Source organism: Talpa europaea, assembly GCF_964194135.1.
Source record: "Talpa europaea genome assembly, chromosome: 4".
Lineage (NCBI taxonomy): Eukaryota > Metazoa > Chordata > Mammalia > Eulipotyphla > Talpidae > Talpa > Talpa europaea.
Window position 1 is genome coordinate 17,601,212 of NC_140070.1, and position 17,194 is coordinate 17,618,405.

The 17,194-nt window shown below is 41.0% G+C and overlaps 1 protein-coding gene across 1 annotated transcript in view; it reads right to left on the reverse strand.

The window, feature by feature from the left end:
• Nucleotides 1-16,660, reverse strand: part of IRF2 (interferon regulatory factor 2) — a gene marked incomplete at its 3' end in the record, with an annotated part of 36,381 nt that extends 19,721 nt beyond the window's left edge. Inside the window, exons 1-4 of the mRNA XM_084231233.1 lie at nucleotides 16,559-16,660; nucleotides 8,187-8,286; nucleotides 7,502-7,678; nucleotides 7,154-7,200 (exon numbers count right to left, since the gene is read on the reverse strand). Of these exons, the coding sequence (XP_084087359.1) occupies nucleotides 7,154-7,200; nucleotides 7,502-7,678; nucleotides 8,187-8,286; nucleotides 16,559-16,645 (411 nt within the window). The 5' untranslated portion in view covers nucleotides 16,646-16,660. The remainder of the gene's footprint in view (nucleotides 1-7,153; nucleotides 7,201-7,501; nucleotides 7,679-8,186; nucleotides 8,287-16,558) is intronic.
• Between the last annotated feature and the right edge of the window lie 534 nt (nucleotides 16,661-17,194).

The window sequence follows — 17,194 nt, forward strand, 5'->3', positions numbered from 1 at the left end:
TCAGCATTCTGAAGAGAGGAGCTTTTCTCAGGGCAAAACAGCACTTGTGTATATGACAGCAAATGAGCTGGGGGCTGGGGGACAACTCCTACGGGAAACCAACATGGAGAGGAGACTGGAGGGATGGAGAGAACACAGGACGAAGTAGAAGACCTCCAGAGTAGTGGACTGCAGCACTGTTCTTACCAGCGTAGTATGTGCCTACTTGGAATGGAGAGTGAACCCCCCCCAAAAAAATCTCAGAGATGTCATGCAGGAAAGGAGAGAGACACTTGGTAAAATCCCACCACCAAAAAAACATGACTTTAAAGACATCACTTCCAATATCACTGAGCTCTAAAAATCTCACAAGTGTGGCCGACAAGAGGCACCATCCTCCTGCAGCATCTTGTATTTCCCCTCTTTCACAAGTCTGTCCATTCTGGGGGGAAAAAATCTTCACTTGTCTGTGACTTGGAGACCATCTTTTCTCCCCCTGTAGAGCTAAATTTGCGAACAAGCTTCTGCCTTCCCAACTTTCACCTTCCCCTTCGAGGAACCTGCAGTCTGGCTTCCATTCCACTGGTGGAATCAAACTCCTAGTTTCGAAGGGGTGGGGGGCGGGGAGGAATGGATAATGGGGTAAGACCAGGTTGGCTTTGGGGTCAAAGCCTGACTCCTCCACCTCTGGCTAGTTGTAGAACTTCATTTAAGCTCCTTAAGCCTCTCTTAAACTGTGGACAGCTGAAGATGAAGGAAAATAATAGGAGCCACCTCACTGGCATGATGTGAAGATTAAATGAGATAACTATGCACCTGGGACTGATTAATAAATGCTCACTATTAACTTAGGTCACCAATAAAACTCTGCTGGCCCCAGTCCAATGACCTTTTTTCGTGAAAAGGTCCCTGCCCTCTCAACCACATATTCTAACATCCAAGAGGGATTGCCTCTCCCTCATGACTGCAGTTCTCTGCCTTTTACTGATGGCAGCGCCTTTCCCAATGGCCCCTTTTTCATTTCTGTCTTCCCAATCATGTCATTTCATTATTCCACTTCCATTTACTCAGTTTCCTCAAAAGGAACTAATTAGAGCATTTGAAGGTACTAATTAGAGCATCTGAAAGACAACTCATTTTTGATGAGTGTCCTTTGTGGTTCTAAGATCACTTTTCCTCATTCTACATCTAGATTTCTTATAGAAGTAACAAGATAGATTTGCATATATTTAAAAACCTACATTATTCTTACTTTTGAATGGAGGACCTCTATAAGTGTCTCACATGATCTACAGTTTGACTAGTGGCAAGTGATACTTTTAGCACTTTACACTTGAGAAAACTATGACTCAGAGACTAAATTAACTCTCCAGTGTCTCCTGATCACACCACTTTTAGCCTAAGAGATAGAAGGACCAAACGCAGTCTTTGGTCATACAACATGGTTCAACTCCAGGAGCTTCCTGTCTTCATAACTCCTTGTATCCTGCATGAATTGCAGTGGAGAATGAGGTAGAACTTTTGCAACATCATGTGCCCTCCCCATTCCTGCCTTGTGTCCTGCACTGCTTCTATATTGGAGCAGTATTTCTACCAATGGAAACTGTGCTGGGTTATTTTGAACACTGTGTTAGTCCTCCCATTCCTACTTCAAAATTAACCTGTCCATTTCAAAGTCTTCACTAAAAGAACTATCTCACTGGCACAATCACTGTGGAAGGGAAATATAGTAAATTACATGGTGAAATGCAGTCCTGCCTCCCTGAAAGGTCTCCATCCACACTGCAGGACAATAAGGATCTTTCAAATTTTGAAATGAGCAGAACAGGAATATCTAAATCCAAATAGCGTATATATGTGTCATGTACATTATTTATTTATGTGTTTATACATTATCTATTTATTACAGACACTATATATTGTTTATAATATATCTAAGACATTACAATTACATATTTATAATAGATAACATTTACATATATTATGTATTATAATTATATATCATATAATGTATATATTAAAAGCAAGGAACCCAAAGAAATGGCGTGTTGTTTCTAATATATACAATATACATTATATATTAATATGTATGATATGCTAAAATATAACACATTATATCTATGCTATCATTATGCTCATTATAATAGGTTATACATATTAACGTACGTATATAAAGCAAGGAGCCTGAGTTAATAAAAGGGATGAGGAGTTCTCTCTGTGACAGCTGCACAGGGATCCTGCAGGTTACGAATGGCCTTTGCCCAGAGTCTCCTGGTCCCCTCGGAGATCCAACCCTGCCCTGTCCCAACAGTGCCTCCCTGTCATACCATAACCTGAGCATCCTCTTTCTGTTCCCTTTCTTATTTTAGATATAGGTTCTCCTATAAATCAACAGTCTTGGTTTTTTACCCTAAACCAAAAAAAAAAAAAAAAAAGATTGTGCTGGGTTTAGTCTACCCCTTGGCCCATTAACTCTGCCAAATATTTATGCTCAAGATATAATTTTTGTCAAGATTGAATCCAAGGTTTGATCTATAGTTTAAGGATTTTAGGCAAAAGCAAACTAGCACAATAGAGAGTTCAGGGGTACGGGCAGCTTTCTTCAGAGCTTTCAAACAAACCCTTGCAGGAGGGGATGACTCAGAAGACAGCAGAGGGTCTCCAGTGGCCAAGGGTCACTCATTCCTCTCCTTCAAGCTCATTCTGTCTCCTCCCTGTGCCACAGCCCCCTGTCTAGATGTCCCTTCCCCTGAGACCAAATATAATAGCAGTCAAAGCATTTCCCATCCTAATCCAGTCCCCAATGGCAGAAATATCCTAATTTATCTATGCAAATCCAGTCTCAAAGTCAAATCTAGATCCCTAGATCTCTCTGCTAGCAATTTCAAGCTGACAGCTGGGCTTCATAAAAGCAGCCCAGGGTACTGAACCTGGGAGGGAGAACATTCCATACCACCAAGGCCACGGTGTGCACAGGCTGCTCTTGATCTGGCAACTTCACAGCCTTTCCTCCATTGTCTTTCCTATCACAACATCAGTGCTTTGATCTGGAAGCACTTTATACTTTCACAGCATGTATATTTCAACAGCAAACAATCCTATGAGGCAGGAAGTCTTAACTTTTAACCCACCCAACCTACATCTCTTTGTTTCCTCATACGAACTCCTGCTCTAACTCAGCCACTTTCCTGACTCATCCAGTGAAGAACAGAAAGCATATCGAATCTCCAGGCCTTCACCTGTGATAACTGGTGCTGGCAAATGACCACATTAACTCAATCTATTTCCCAGATTCCAAAAAGTTACCATCTGTGGTGAGAGAGCATTGGCCTAGAGTTGGACCGACCTGGATTCCAATCCTAGCTCTATAAAGCAGTGTAACCTTGGGGAAATGACTCAACCACTTTGTTCCTCCACCTCCTTATTTGCAAAAGGGAGATAACCAGCCCAGCACAGGCAGAATAAATGAGATCGTAATTAGAGCCCAGAACTTAGTAAGGGCTCCAAAATATCAGCTACCACACCTGTCTTTCCTTTTTAAAAATCAATTAACCTAGTTTCTTACATCTTTGTTAATTTTTGGACATTATTTGATTTCTCCCCTTAGGTCTCATAGATCTCCCACCACCATAGCACCCCACCTGTGATTCATCTCCCTTATCCCTTGTGCTCTTCCCTCCTCTGACTTGATCCCTCCACCCGCCTCCTCCCCTGCTGTGTGTCTCAGATCTATGGGGTTCAGCTCTCTGTCTTAACCACTTCTACTGAATGATCTGGGGCTGGGGAGACTTTTGGAAACCCATAATGCTTGTATTACTTATTCTTCTTTTTTAGATAGCTAGTTACCTCCACACAGGGGGTGCTCCATTCAAGCAAAGCACAATTCACTAAGTATACAGGATATATTCACAGAGAGAGCAACAGAGAACACCACGGCAATATTTCTTTTGTCTCTATGTCATGACCCACAGGCTCTGGGTCTCCCAGACTTAGGGAAACTATTCGTTTTGGGAACATCAGCATGGAGGTAAATTGCCCGAATGACCCCAGAAAAACTCTTGACACTTCACCTGCATGTGCTAACCTGTGTTCGCTCATGAAAAGTTCAATTTAATTGGAAATGAATGAAGGTTGGGAAGAACCTCTTTTTTCAGCAAGTTTTCACATGCAGTTACTAAACATAAGATACATTTTCTAAGTCAAAGAAATCTATCTGGGCTATCTAGTTGGATATCTGCACAGGAAATATTACTCATGTTTACATGTCTTGACATACAACAAAAAGTAATGTATTAATAGCTCAGTAGAGAAAAGGTCCTTTCCTGGAGAGATGAATTTGGAAAGAGTCTACAGAAACATTAACTGAACACTATGGTGGTAGAAGTCATGAATGTGGGGAGTCCACCATCCTTATCCATATTCTGTTGCGACAGAAAAGGATTTAAATTCAAAGGTGAGGTTGTGCTTATTTCTGATGAGTCATTTGCCTTCTCTGAAGGAACAATGTCCCTTTGAGGGACAAATTTCAGGTATTAATCATAACTTCCTTACTGAAGAATTTCACAACGTACCCTTTACTGGTGTGGAACTTGACCTATATAGTTGCGCCTGACAGGAAGCCTCTGACTTGCTTCCCTGGGCCAATATGGCCAAGTCTCCCCAAGAGCTTACTCTCCACAGCTTGCTCAGATATGCCACTGTTGATGTGACCACAGAGGTCCTTTCCTTATACCACCATCAATTCTTAGTTGCACACATTCTCTCACATTTCCACCTCCCTTAGGTAGGATATGCCTTCCAATCAAGTCAGTGTCAAGGTTTCCTTACAAGCAATTTTTCTTGCTTGCGATACATAAAATAACAGTGCATCTTCTATTCATTAGTATCTGATACTCGATGGAGTATGGTGGACATGTCTGAGCAGAGCTTGTTAAATGGCAAACATCTGTAACTCCATTCTTATTCCTCTATTACTTGGATAATAAAATTGAAACTACATTCTAATGTGAACCCCCACTTCCACCCTACATATTATATATATATATTTTAATCTATTTAACCAACAAAAATCCATGCACCTATCTAGTGATTAAACATGTATCGATTATCTGCTCCCTACCAAGCCCTGAGGGAGAGGCTATGAAAATTACAGCAGGAGAAAAATCATACTTAAGGTTACAGCAAATTCTTCAAAATCACATATCTGTGGGGAAGTTACACTTTTCTGACTACTAATCAACACTTATCAAATGTAGGTCATTAAAAAAAATCCAAACTGTGGGAAACATGATAAAACTAATAACTAGATTTTTCAGTTATAGGGGGAAAAAATTAAATGATGTAAAGGAAAACTACAAATTAAAAAAAAAAAACCCTTAAGACACATATTCAAAAATTATTCCATGAGGACTTCACGTGGATCTTGATTTAAGTAAACCAATCATGCAAAAGTTGTAACATTAGGAGACTGGAAATCTGAACACTGACTGGTTATTTGAGGGATTACTGTTCATTTGTTTAGCTGCAATAAAATGATACCATGCTGCGTCTAAAGAATGCTTATCACAGAGTTAACAGGAGCCAAAGGAAAGGGGTCAACTGAAAGGTGAAAGACAGAATTAAGAGTTTTCGTGGTGAATATAATGTAGTATATACAAATGTGGATTTATAATGATATATATACACCTGACACCTACATAATAATATAAACTAATCTTATTTCAATAAAAATTTTTGAAAAGAAAAGAGTGCTTATCTCTCAAAGATATATACTAAAATATTTATGGAAGACATGACATAATATAGAGAGTTGGCTTCTAAATATTTGGAACTGAACCAAATGAAATTGTTTTTGTAAGTCAAAAACAAGGGAGTATTTATAATTTTACCCTGGATGCAGGGAAGTGAGTAAAGGTAATAATGAAATAAAATTGGCCATGAGCTGATTAATGTTGAAATTGGGGATAATGAGTAAGCTTTACTCATTTTTCTCCTTTCTTTTTGTATACAATTTTTCCACAGTGAAAAAACAAACAAAAATTAGGCCTTAATTGTGCTATTTTTAAAATAACAAAAATAAGTCACAAACTAAAAATAATGAAAGTGAAACTGTAAGTATCGCTGCTAAAATACTCTTCCTAGAATATTTATTTTCCATGGTGGAGGTAAACAGGCCTGAAACAGTTTATCAAAGGTTTTCCCCAAACTCTACCCACCTTCCCAAGCCTAACTTTTTATCTGAAAGAATTTTTGAGGGTACTTTTTTCTGACTATTTTGACTAACTAGCTTGTTTTTAAATACTGTGCTAACTGGACAGTTTGGGTTTTTTGTTAACAGCTACTCTAGATTAAAAATCAGAATGTTTGGCATCTCCTTCAAGTTCAGTTCTAAATAATTGTGTGGCCTTGGCCATGTGTCCCACGCCCTTGGGGTCACGTCATTCAACTCTCTTACGTCTAATTTCTTCGTCTGCAAATGGAGCAGCGTCAACATTATATAGTCTCTCAGATGGTCCCTGAGCCTGGGACTGCAGGGTCTGCTCTATGTTTAGCAATGAAGCTCATGCTCAATTTTCACGGGATAACTGACTACTGTCTTGCCACCTAACCTACACACAAAGATCTCCTATTGGTGGGCAGTTCAGACCACACTGCCTACTGAAAAACTCACTTATACCAACACATCCCCTTTGGACATTATGAGAGGTGTTTCAAAAGTGGAGCAAAACAAAACTATGGAGCATCACTAACAGAGTGCTTATATAAAACATACTTGATAATTCTAATATAAGTTTATATGATTCAATACATATTAACATACTTAATAGCCTGCAAATATACTTAATATTATCAGAAAGCTGGCTGCAGAGACTTCGCTGGAACTAAGTGGCCAGCTGGCAGTAGTCAAGGGAAGCAGATGGAGGCTGGAGAGTTCAAGCTCAGTGTGAATTTGTGACTTCATTCATAAATTGTCGATGAAGATGGATTAAGCAGGGATATGTCTCCTTGAATTGGCAAGTGGGTACATGCCCCAGAGGACACATGAAATGCACATAAAATACAATAGCCAAATAAGAACGATGAACTACTTCAGAGATCGTATTACTTGGTTTTATGAAACACAATACAAATTAACATGGTCAGGACTGGGGCTTCTCTCTAAACCAAGGATTACCTTGATATGCTTAACTTTGTCTTCTTTTTCTGTCTTTGGTTTCTTTCCTGGAACAGAAAACAATTGTGGATGAGTTCATGAAGAACACAGAGAGAAACATTTCCCGCAAGTTCTTTCTAAAACTCTTAGTGAGCCTGTTGCTTTCTTCTATACATGCCCAAAATTTCAGATGTTTCCTTTCCTGCCCTTGGGAACCAGAGAGTCCTTTCCCCAGGCAGGTAATCACCACCCACAGCGTGAACAGGTGTCCTATCCTTGCCATCACTACTGCGAACTAATAGAGGCCACCAAGGCACTACACTGCACACGAAGCAGTCACTGCTTCAGTAGGTAGCTCTCTTGGTCTACCTTTCTTGGAGGGTCGCTCCGACAAGGGCAGCATCCGGTACACCCTGAAAGCATTGTTTCCTTTCTTTATGCTTTTATCCTTAACTTCCTCAATATCTGGCAAGGAGTTCATGGCACATCGGAAATTCGCCTTCCACGTTTTTGGATCCGGTTTGTCTACTCCTGGTTGATGCTTTCCTAACAAAAGAGCCAAAGGGTTAAGAAAAAGAAGGGGAAAGTTAGATACAGAGCAAAAGAGTCTGAGAAGGTTCCTGGGATGCACTGATTTTTTAATCATTTTTTCTAGGTTGAAAATCAGAATACCTGGCATGTTTTTCAAGGTCAGTTCTAAACAATTGTGTGGTCCTGGAGCCTCCCTGGTGGCGCAAGGGGTTAAGCACAGCACTTTGAGGCGATCCGCAGCCTCTGCAGCCTGAGTTCGATTCCCGGCCGGCCAGGAAGCTACCCACATGGCGCAGCAGACCTCTCCTGTCTCGCCTGCTGCTCCCCTCAGCAGTGTATTTCAGTCAGTCTGCCTGTTCTGTTCCCCATTCTGTCTCTGGTGAATCCTCTCATACCCACCCACCCCCCACCTCTGGCCTATACACCAGCTCTTGTATGCATAAATAAATAATTCTTAAAAAAAAAAAAAAGACATGAAAACAACAGCACCCGCCTCTGTAAATGATGCAGGGGTTTTTAATACCTGTGTGGATTGCCCAGTTTCTAAAAAGCGGTGCGTCTTTTTCCACATCCCACCCATGTCTAGCCGCGTGCATCCAGGGTATCTGAAAAATCTTCTTTTCCTGAAAATAAAAAAGGTTGATAATCATCGTGGTGGGTCTCAGTCCCCCATTACACAGGTTTCTTAAGTTCTAGCTAGTAAGATTCCCCAATGAGTATCACTACAGTAAAATCTACTGTAAATAAAACCCGCTACCTCACTGAGCCCTAAATCTTTGCCATCCAGCTGGATGAGATTCAGTGCCATGCCAAGTCTGCAAACACAGAGTCAAAAGCGATGATTTGGGGTCTGCCACTGTGTTCTCTTGCTAAGACCACAGAACACTGGCCACTGATTGACACTTCTAATGCATATTTGTATCATTTACTCCCATCATTGGATAACGTGGAACTCCATCTGCCTTAGGTAAATTTCAAATTAGGCAACTTTCCAAAATAACACCCACTGGGGCTGCTGGAAGGACATAAGTGTCACGGAAACTAAATATCTCAATCTGTTGTGTGGCCAAGAGATATAGAAGAGTTTGTCCAATGTTCTATGCCCTACTTGGCAACTGCCCTGCATGAAATACATCAAGTAGGAAAAAATATATATAGATTATGTGGCGATGATATTCTTTTTCTAGAGAAATGTTCTTCAATATAGATCTTCTATTCTCAGACCCGGCCTGGCTCTTAGAGCCTGAATGCTAACTCAAAATTGCCTAAATCAACCCTGACAAACTACTGTTTTGGAAACTTGGTTCCAAAGGAAAACTACACATGTGAATCTGGTCCAACCAGCTCTTCAGATGGTACCAACAGTTACCAAGATCTGTGGTCTTCCCACAACTATTGAAGTTCACATGCTCTCAGTTCTGATTCTGAGTTCATATGAGCTTTGTATAATGTTATTTCCATATAGTGAGGAAACTGAGGAACAGAATTAAATTACTAAGCCAAGGTACTTATGGTAATAAATGTCTAAATTTAAAACTGAGGTTATGTGATCCCACACTCAGTCACTTAGTTTCACCATACAATGTCTCCCAGAGTTTAGAGTTAGAAGATTTCCTGTCTTATGAGAGATATGTTGACTTGCACTCAACGGAGATGAAAGCTCAGGAAAACTGTATTTTTTTAAAAGCTCTCAAGGTAGTTCAGATAATTTCCAGGTATGGGAATCCCTGCACAACACCCTGGGGAAGGAAAGAAAATGTCAGTAGGGGTTTTCCGTCACTTTGGTCTCACAACGTCAATAGAGACAGAAAGGAGCCTAATGGACTGAAAAGGGGCTCACTGCCTCACCACAGAGGTAATTATCAAGTCCAAACTAAAACTATTTCAGAATACTTAAGAGTTCCCCAAAAGTGGTGAAAAGGGAAAATTCTAGTGTATTTGAAACTCAGTTAATAAAGAACTGAAAGTAAGAGACTTTTCATAAATTCTTTGTTCATTCTGTGTCCTCTACATAGACAAGAGGGTTTCGGGTTAGCCATTTTCAAAAGGGCAGTGATCAGTAAAGGTTGAGTAAATTTTTTTTTCAGTATAGATGAAAATCAGAGAGCAAATTCTCTTACTGCAGTATTTGATGTTCATATGAAAATGAGTAAAAATGGAAAGAAATGATTTCATTGAGAGAACATTTCCTAAAGTGTAGAACCAGAAACTAAAAGCTTCATGCTTAAAGATAAAGACCCTTAAAGAATTTGCTGATGTACTTTTTTCTAGGTCAAAGGAGTTTTGACACAATTTAAAATTTATCTCACAAGACACAAAGTTGATTCTGATAAGTACAATTTTTCAAGCATTTGTAACCATCACACACACACACACACACGGAGTTCTGACACAATTTAAAATCTATCTCACAAGACACAAAGTTGATTCTGATAAGTACAATTTTTCAAGCATTTGTAACCACCCTTACACACACACATACACACACACACACAAGCCTTGTCTCACAGAAACCACATGAAAGGGATGAAATAACAGTGAAGACTGAAGCTAACAACACCCACTATGGATTCTGTTGACATGGGCAAAGGACCTACACATACTTTTCTCCAAAGAAAATAAATAAAAGACCAATAAGGAAATGATTATATAGTCATTAAGCATTGGGGATATGTAAATCGAAAAAAAGATACTATTTCACATTCACCAAGATGGTAAGCATAAAGAAACAGAAAATGACAAATGTTGGTGAAAATATGGAGAAACTGGAAGCCTCATACATTACTGGTGATAATATAAAGTGACTATGAAACATTTGGTCAGTCCTTAAAAAATTAAACACAATTCTCACATGACCCACTGATTTCACTTCCTTTATATTTACTCAAAGACTTACAAACAGGTGTTCAAACAAAAACATATATTACCATTCATAGCAGCACTACTTGCAATAGGTAGAAATAATGTAAATGTCCATTAACTGATGAATGGATAAAGATAATGTTGTACTTGCATAAAATGAATAGTATTCACTATTCAGCAATCAAAAAAGATACAGCAATCAAAAAAGATAAACTGATGCCATTCGCAGCGATATGGATGGAGCTAGAAGGGATTATGCTCAGTGAAATAAGTCAGAAGGAAAAAGAAAAATATTGGATGGTTTCACCTATAGCAGGAATATGGGGGAATCAAATAAGGGATGGGGGGGAAATAAAAACAAAACAAAATTAACAGGCAACTATAAATCAGAGACATTCTGCTGGGGAGGGGGAGAGAGAGAGAGAGATCACAAGGGACTATGGTGATGGTGCACAGGTGAATTGGTGGTGGGAATTCTATGGGGACTACACCTGAGAGGAGAAAGCAAACATTGTATGAAAAGGAAGAATGATGTAAAATATATATATATATAAATTATATTTAAAAAATGGAATAGTATTCAGCCACAAAAGGATACATGCTACCACATGAATGAATCTTGAAAACTTCATGCTAAGTGAGAAAGCCAGACAGCCAAATGCAAAAGGATGAAAGTAGACCACTGTCTCCCGCCATACACAAAATTAACACAAAATGGAAAAAAACAGATGAAAAACATGAAATCATAAAAGGCATAGAAGAAAACACTCCTGCAATATAAGCTTCAATGATGTCTTGGGTTCTTGACTCCAGGGGCAGGGAAAACAAAAGCAAAAACAAACAATTGGGACTACAAACAACTAACATGATTCTGAATGGTGAAAGAAACTATCATTAAAACCAAAAAGATACCCTAATGAATGGAGAAAATAATTGCACTTAATACATCCAACAAGGAGTTATTTTCCAAGATCTATACAGAACTCATACAACTCATTAACAGGAAAACAAATCACCCAATCAAAAAAAAAAAAGTGAACAGAAGAGCTAAATAGACACTTCTCCAAAGAAGACATACAGATGGCCAACAGGCACATGAAAAAAAAAATGCTCATCATTGCTTATCATCAGGGAAATGCAAATCAAAACCACAACGAGATAAGCACTTCACACCTGTGAGAATGGCCCATGTCAAAAAGACCAGAAACAACAGGTGTTTGCAAGGATGCAGAGAAAAAGGAAACTTCACACGCTATAGGTTAGGAATGTAGAGTAGCCTAGCCCCATGGAAAACAACATGGAGGTTTCTCAAAATATTGAAAACAGACCTTCCATACAATCCAGCAATTTCACTCCTAGGTATCTACCCAAAGAATACAAAAACACTAATTTGAAGCGATGTGTGCACTCCTGTGTTCACTGCAGAACTATTTACAATAGCCAAGGTATGGAAACAACCTAAGTGCCTAATGATAGATGATGGATTAAGGAGATGTGGTATAAATACAATGGAACACTAATCAGCTATTTTTAAAAAGGATCAACTCTTGCTATCTGTGACAAGGCTAGAACCGGAAGGGATTATGCTAAATGAAATAGTTAGAAGACAGACAAACATTGGATGATTTCACGCAGATGTGGAATACAGAGGAACACACCAAATTACACCAAAACAAACCCTAGAAATCTGACAGAAGAATTGAGGCTACCAGAAGGGGAGGTAAGAGAGGGGAAGTAAAGGAAGGGATCCAAATAGACTACAGCAGAGGATTTCTGGTGTTTGGGTAGTGGGTATGGCGTGGTAATATCCATCTGAACAGGTGTGAACCTGCACCCCTAAACATAGTGTTGTAAACCAATGTTAACTCAATAAAAATGATACAAAATTGTGTGTGTGCAGATATGTATGTATCTCTAGAATATATATGTATCTCTAGAATGAATAAAATGAAATAAATATGACTATATGAAGGAATGAAAAAAAATCAAACTGAAGGATTCTGAGCAGTAAGCATTTCTGTGGGAAGATCAAGGTGGTGTTCTGTGTCTGTAGACTCTGTGACATCAGCGGGCACCACCATCAGAAGCCCTGAGTGCCCAATCTATGCATGTGGTGTCTGTACACACCATGCACTGAAGAACTGCACGTGCCCGAGACCACTCATGTTTCTACACAGTCCACCAAAGGCAGGAGAGATAAGCACTGCTTGAGCTGAGAAGCAGGTTTAAGATTACGTTGGGCAATGAGAACAGATGTACCTTGACCCCAAGTGGAAACTAATTCTTATCTCCCTCTACCCCTCTCTCTTCCATATTTACAAGATGTTCTGATTTAGTTTGCTATGTTTCTGTCAGGACTTCTTACCCTGTTCTGAGATAGCCTCATAATTGCACAAACACAAGCCTGCTTTCAAAGTGATGAAGAGGGAAAGGTCTGAACTACCCATTCACTTCTTGTGCTTGGAGAGTGGCCACCTCCTGGGTCCACACAGATCTCTAGCAGCAAATAAGAGCATCAAAAACTAGCATGGGAACCAACTGAGAGAGAAGAACCTGGAAGTGGCTACCTCTTGCCTCCCTTAAGTATCAAAGGCACAAGGAAACCACATGCAAGCACTTGGACAAATCCAGAATGACTGCTTCAACAAGTCAACGACAAGAAGGGAAAAGGAGAGAGTATGTCCACGATGCGGAGACTGCAAACCAGAACAACCAAACAGACCCTGTGGGCTTTCTTTGGATCTGACTGAAGCATCAACTGGAAAAAGACATTTTGGAAACATTCAAGCCATTGAGAATATAAACAGTGCAGAAATTATATGAAAAAATCGAAAATATTCTTGTTGAACAGATGACACCGTAAGGAAATTGCTTTAATACCACCCATTCTGAACGTGGCAAGGCATATGTGAATGACAAAACCCTACAGAAAGTGCCCATACAAAGAGTTAAAATAGTCTTTAGTGGAAGAAGAGATTTTGAAATGATCTCAAAGCACTCAAACTACAAACAGAGATTCTTAGGTGAAATGCTTATGAATGAGGAAGAAAATAATATTAAGGTCTCAGTTAAATATTCACAGGGATGATGTAACTTAAGCTTAGCCAACAGACATAAGTGAGCAGCAACCTATAAAGAGATACCCTGTGGTGGTGGGGATATGGAGAGGAAATGCCCCAGCCCACCCGACAGTGACAGCAACAGCACTGCCCACAAGCGGCCACACAGCCACACCCGGCAGGTCCCATAAAGACCTGCCTGACCATGGACCCCTGTGCCAGTGTCATCCTGAGAAGGGCCAGGTGACTGGCATGCTCCCCTTCCTTCAGCCTGGCTGAAGCCAGCTTTAGGGGAGACACCAGATGAGATAGCAGAGGGAAGAGAGAAAAACCTGGACAAAGTGGATGGAAGAAAGGTGTCTTGGGAGAGTCCCCGTAAGGAAATGATGCTGAGAGTACGTTCGTTTCCTAGAGTTGTCACAACAAATGGACACAAATGGGGCAGCTCAAAGCCACAGAAGATTGTCCTATCACTGCTCTGGAGGCTAGAAATCTCCATCAAGATGTCAGCAAGACTGTGATCCCTTCAAAGGCACTAAGGAGAATCTTTCCTTGCCTCTTCCAGCTCCTGGGGGTTCTAGCCCCCCCTTGACTTGTGGCTGCATTGCTTCAATCTCTGCCCCCTTCTTTTCTGTGTCATATTCTCTTCCGTCTCTTGTAAGGACATGTCATTGGATGGGGACATCTGGATTATGCAGGATGATCTCATTTTGAGATCTCTGCAAAGACCCCTTCTCCAAATAGGCCCTAGCTACAGATTCTGGGGGCTAGGATGTGGTGGATATACTTCAGAAAAGAAAAAGCAAAACCAGCTTACTTCTCTCTTCAGAATTCAGAAACATTTGCTTTAAATTCACACTCTAAACCAACACAGGCAATAGTATCTGTTCTTCCAAATGTAATCTTACTTAATCTCTCTGTGACTCAGTTTCCTCCTCTGTAAAATAGAAAAGATAAATTACCTACCTCATAGTTGGGGGTTATGTTAGCTAATACATGTGTCTTTTTTTTTTTTTTAAGATTTATTTATGCATACAAGATCTGGGGCACAGGCCAGAGATGTGGTGGATGAGAGGATTCACCAGAGACAGTGTGGGGAGCAGAACAGGCAGACTGACTGAAATACACTGCTGAGGGGAGCAGCGGACGAGTCAGGAGAGGTCTGCTGCACCAATTGGGTTGCTCCCCGGCCATGGACAGAACTGGTGCTGCAATGGCTGCAGATTGCTTCATAGGTTGCTTTTCAACCCTTGCACCACCAGGGAGGCCCATAATGCATGCCTTGCTTAGTGTAGTAACTGGCACTTAAACGTTAGTTATTACATTGTGATTAGTGTTATCATTATCATTACTTTACTGACTGCCCACTGTCTCCTCAAATCTCTTCTCATCGCCCCTTTCCTCGTAACTCCCTATGAGCAGGCCAAGGTACAACCTGATTGCTTATCTGCTTCTTTGGAAGAGCCCTTCCAGAATACAAATCTCAAACATTATAGATACAGCAAGCTGAGAACACTATATTGGGAGCCATATATTGTGTTAGGATAGGTGAGAGGCCATGTGGAGTGAGCATATGATTTGTTTCTTTCTATTTATTTCCTACCCCACCCTGTTTCAGGAAGAACTCCCTTAAACAGGCTCACATGGAACATCATAAAATTTAAAATAACTGAAGAAAATAAGTGAATGAGGGAAAACAAACAAAAAGAAAATGAAGCCTAGAGGGATATTAATTTTCAAAAATAAAAAAAAAGTCATGGGCCTCCCTGGTGGCACTAGGGGCTAAGTATCAGCACTATGAGGCAATCCGCAGCGACTGCAGTACGAGTTCGAACCTCAGCCAGGGAGGTGACCCACATGGTGCAGCAGACCTCTCCTGTTGTGCCCATTGCGCCCCTCAGCAGTGTGTTTCAATCACCTGTTCTGCTCCCCACTCTGTCTCTGTGAATCCTCTCAACCCCCTGCACCTCTCGCCTGTTTCCCAGCTCTCATATGCATAAATACATAAACCTTAAAAAAAAAGTAGACAAGTTTAAAAAATAAATAAATAAAACCAGTCATCCTGTACTGCTCTGTCCACTTGCTAGAATCAGGCCACCACTTGGGTCTAAGCTCAGGAGCATGTGATACGGAGATAAAGCCTGAGCAGCTAAATTATTCATCACAGTCTCAAAATTAAAAAAAGATGGGAGAAGCAGAAGAGGAAATAGAAATCTGCTCAGAAGAGTTGTAACTGTTCCTTGTAGTGGAAGAGAAAATTCTCCCTTGGGCCCTCTGAACGAAGGCATGCTAGGTTAGTCACTTTTCTAGCTGATGCCTATACCTTTTCAAGTTTCAATACATGGAAATCCAATTCATTTATATTTTTGCCACATGTTGTTAATTTTTACAGACAATCTCTTCCTGATTCACCCCTAACAGAGAGCTGAGCCTACCGAGGTTGATCTAGTAAGGAAGCAGTGCAGAGACTACTTTTTTTTAGGACAGGTCGGTGCACAAAAGCATTTCCCGATAAAGACTCATCTTAAAGACAAAGCCCAAGTTTCCCACACCATGAAGAATGAAAAAAGTCAATATCTGCCACTCCCGATATTGGAAACCCTAGAGCTTCCACATCCCCTAATCCTAAAAAGCCAGGAGGAGTAAGAACAGTGTAGAGAAGGAAGAGGGTGAGACTCACTGAGAAAAAACACAGCAGGAAGCTTCTCAGCCGCACCTAAAAGCCCACAGGTGGGTGGAGGTCATAACTCAGGGCCGATGCTACAGTCTGAGATGAGGGTAGAAACGTCTTCTTGATGTCTGATACCCTGAATTTTCTCATGATCATTTTTAGCTGGCTGCTGTTTGTAATGTACAAGCATACGATTCCGAACACAAGAGAATGACTTCCGCTGGGGCTAGATGTGTGTGAGTGACAGTCCAGGAAGCCTCTCCCCTCTCGCCCTCTTGACCCACAGGCACCCACCACACTTACCTTGTTAAGCCACTTTAGCCCTGGTATCGTATTCGAGTTGATCTGTTCCTCCAGCCACGGGCGCATCCGCATCCTTTCCACCGGCATGGTGCCCTTTGGCAGAAGAGAACACACTTTAGGCATCTCTGCCATGACATGTCCGCACCGAGAAGGTCTGACCCCTTTGTACTTTCTCTCCCTCAAAAATCACACAGCCTAGTGCACAGGAGGGCTGGGGCTGGGGAGTGCATGGAGGGCTCTGCCCTAGAGCCAACACTCCTGCGTGAGCATTCTGCTCATTTTCCATGGGGGCAATGCCTGCTCTCAGCTGAGAGGGCCTCATGGACAGAGGAGACCTGGATTGGCAGGAACCCAGCTAGGCAGAAGGCCGACCCCTCCAGTGTGACCTTGCTGTAAGGAAAATGGAATTAGTCAGGCTCTTTTTCCCCTTCCTGCATGAGCCTGTATGGCGCCACTGCAGCTTTGTTTTCCTCCTAGGTTTCACTACCCACATGTGACATCACACTGATGCAAAATCGCTTGGGAGTGTGAGCCTGGGGCACGGCACCTATGATTACGGACAACCAGGCCGAGATGTCCCAGAGCATAAGGTGCAAGCGTATATAAACGCAGACACCTAGGCGGAGATAGAGGCAA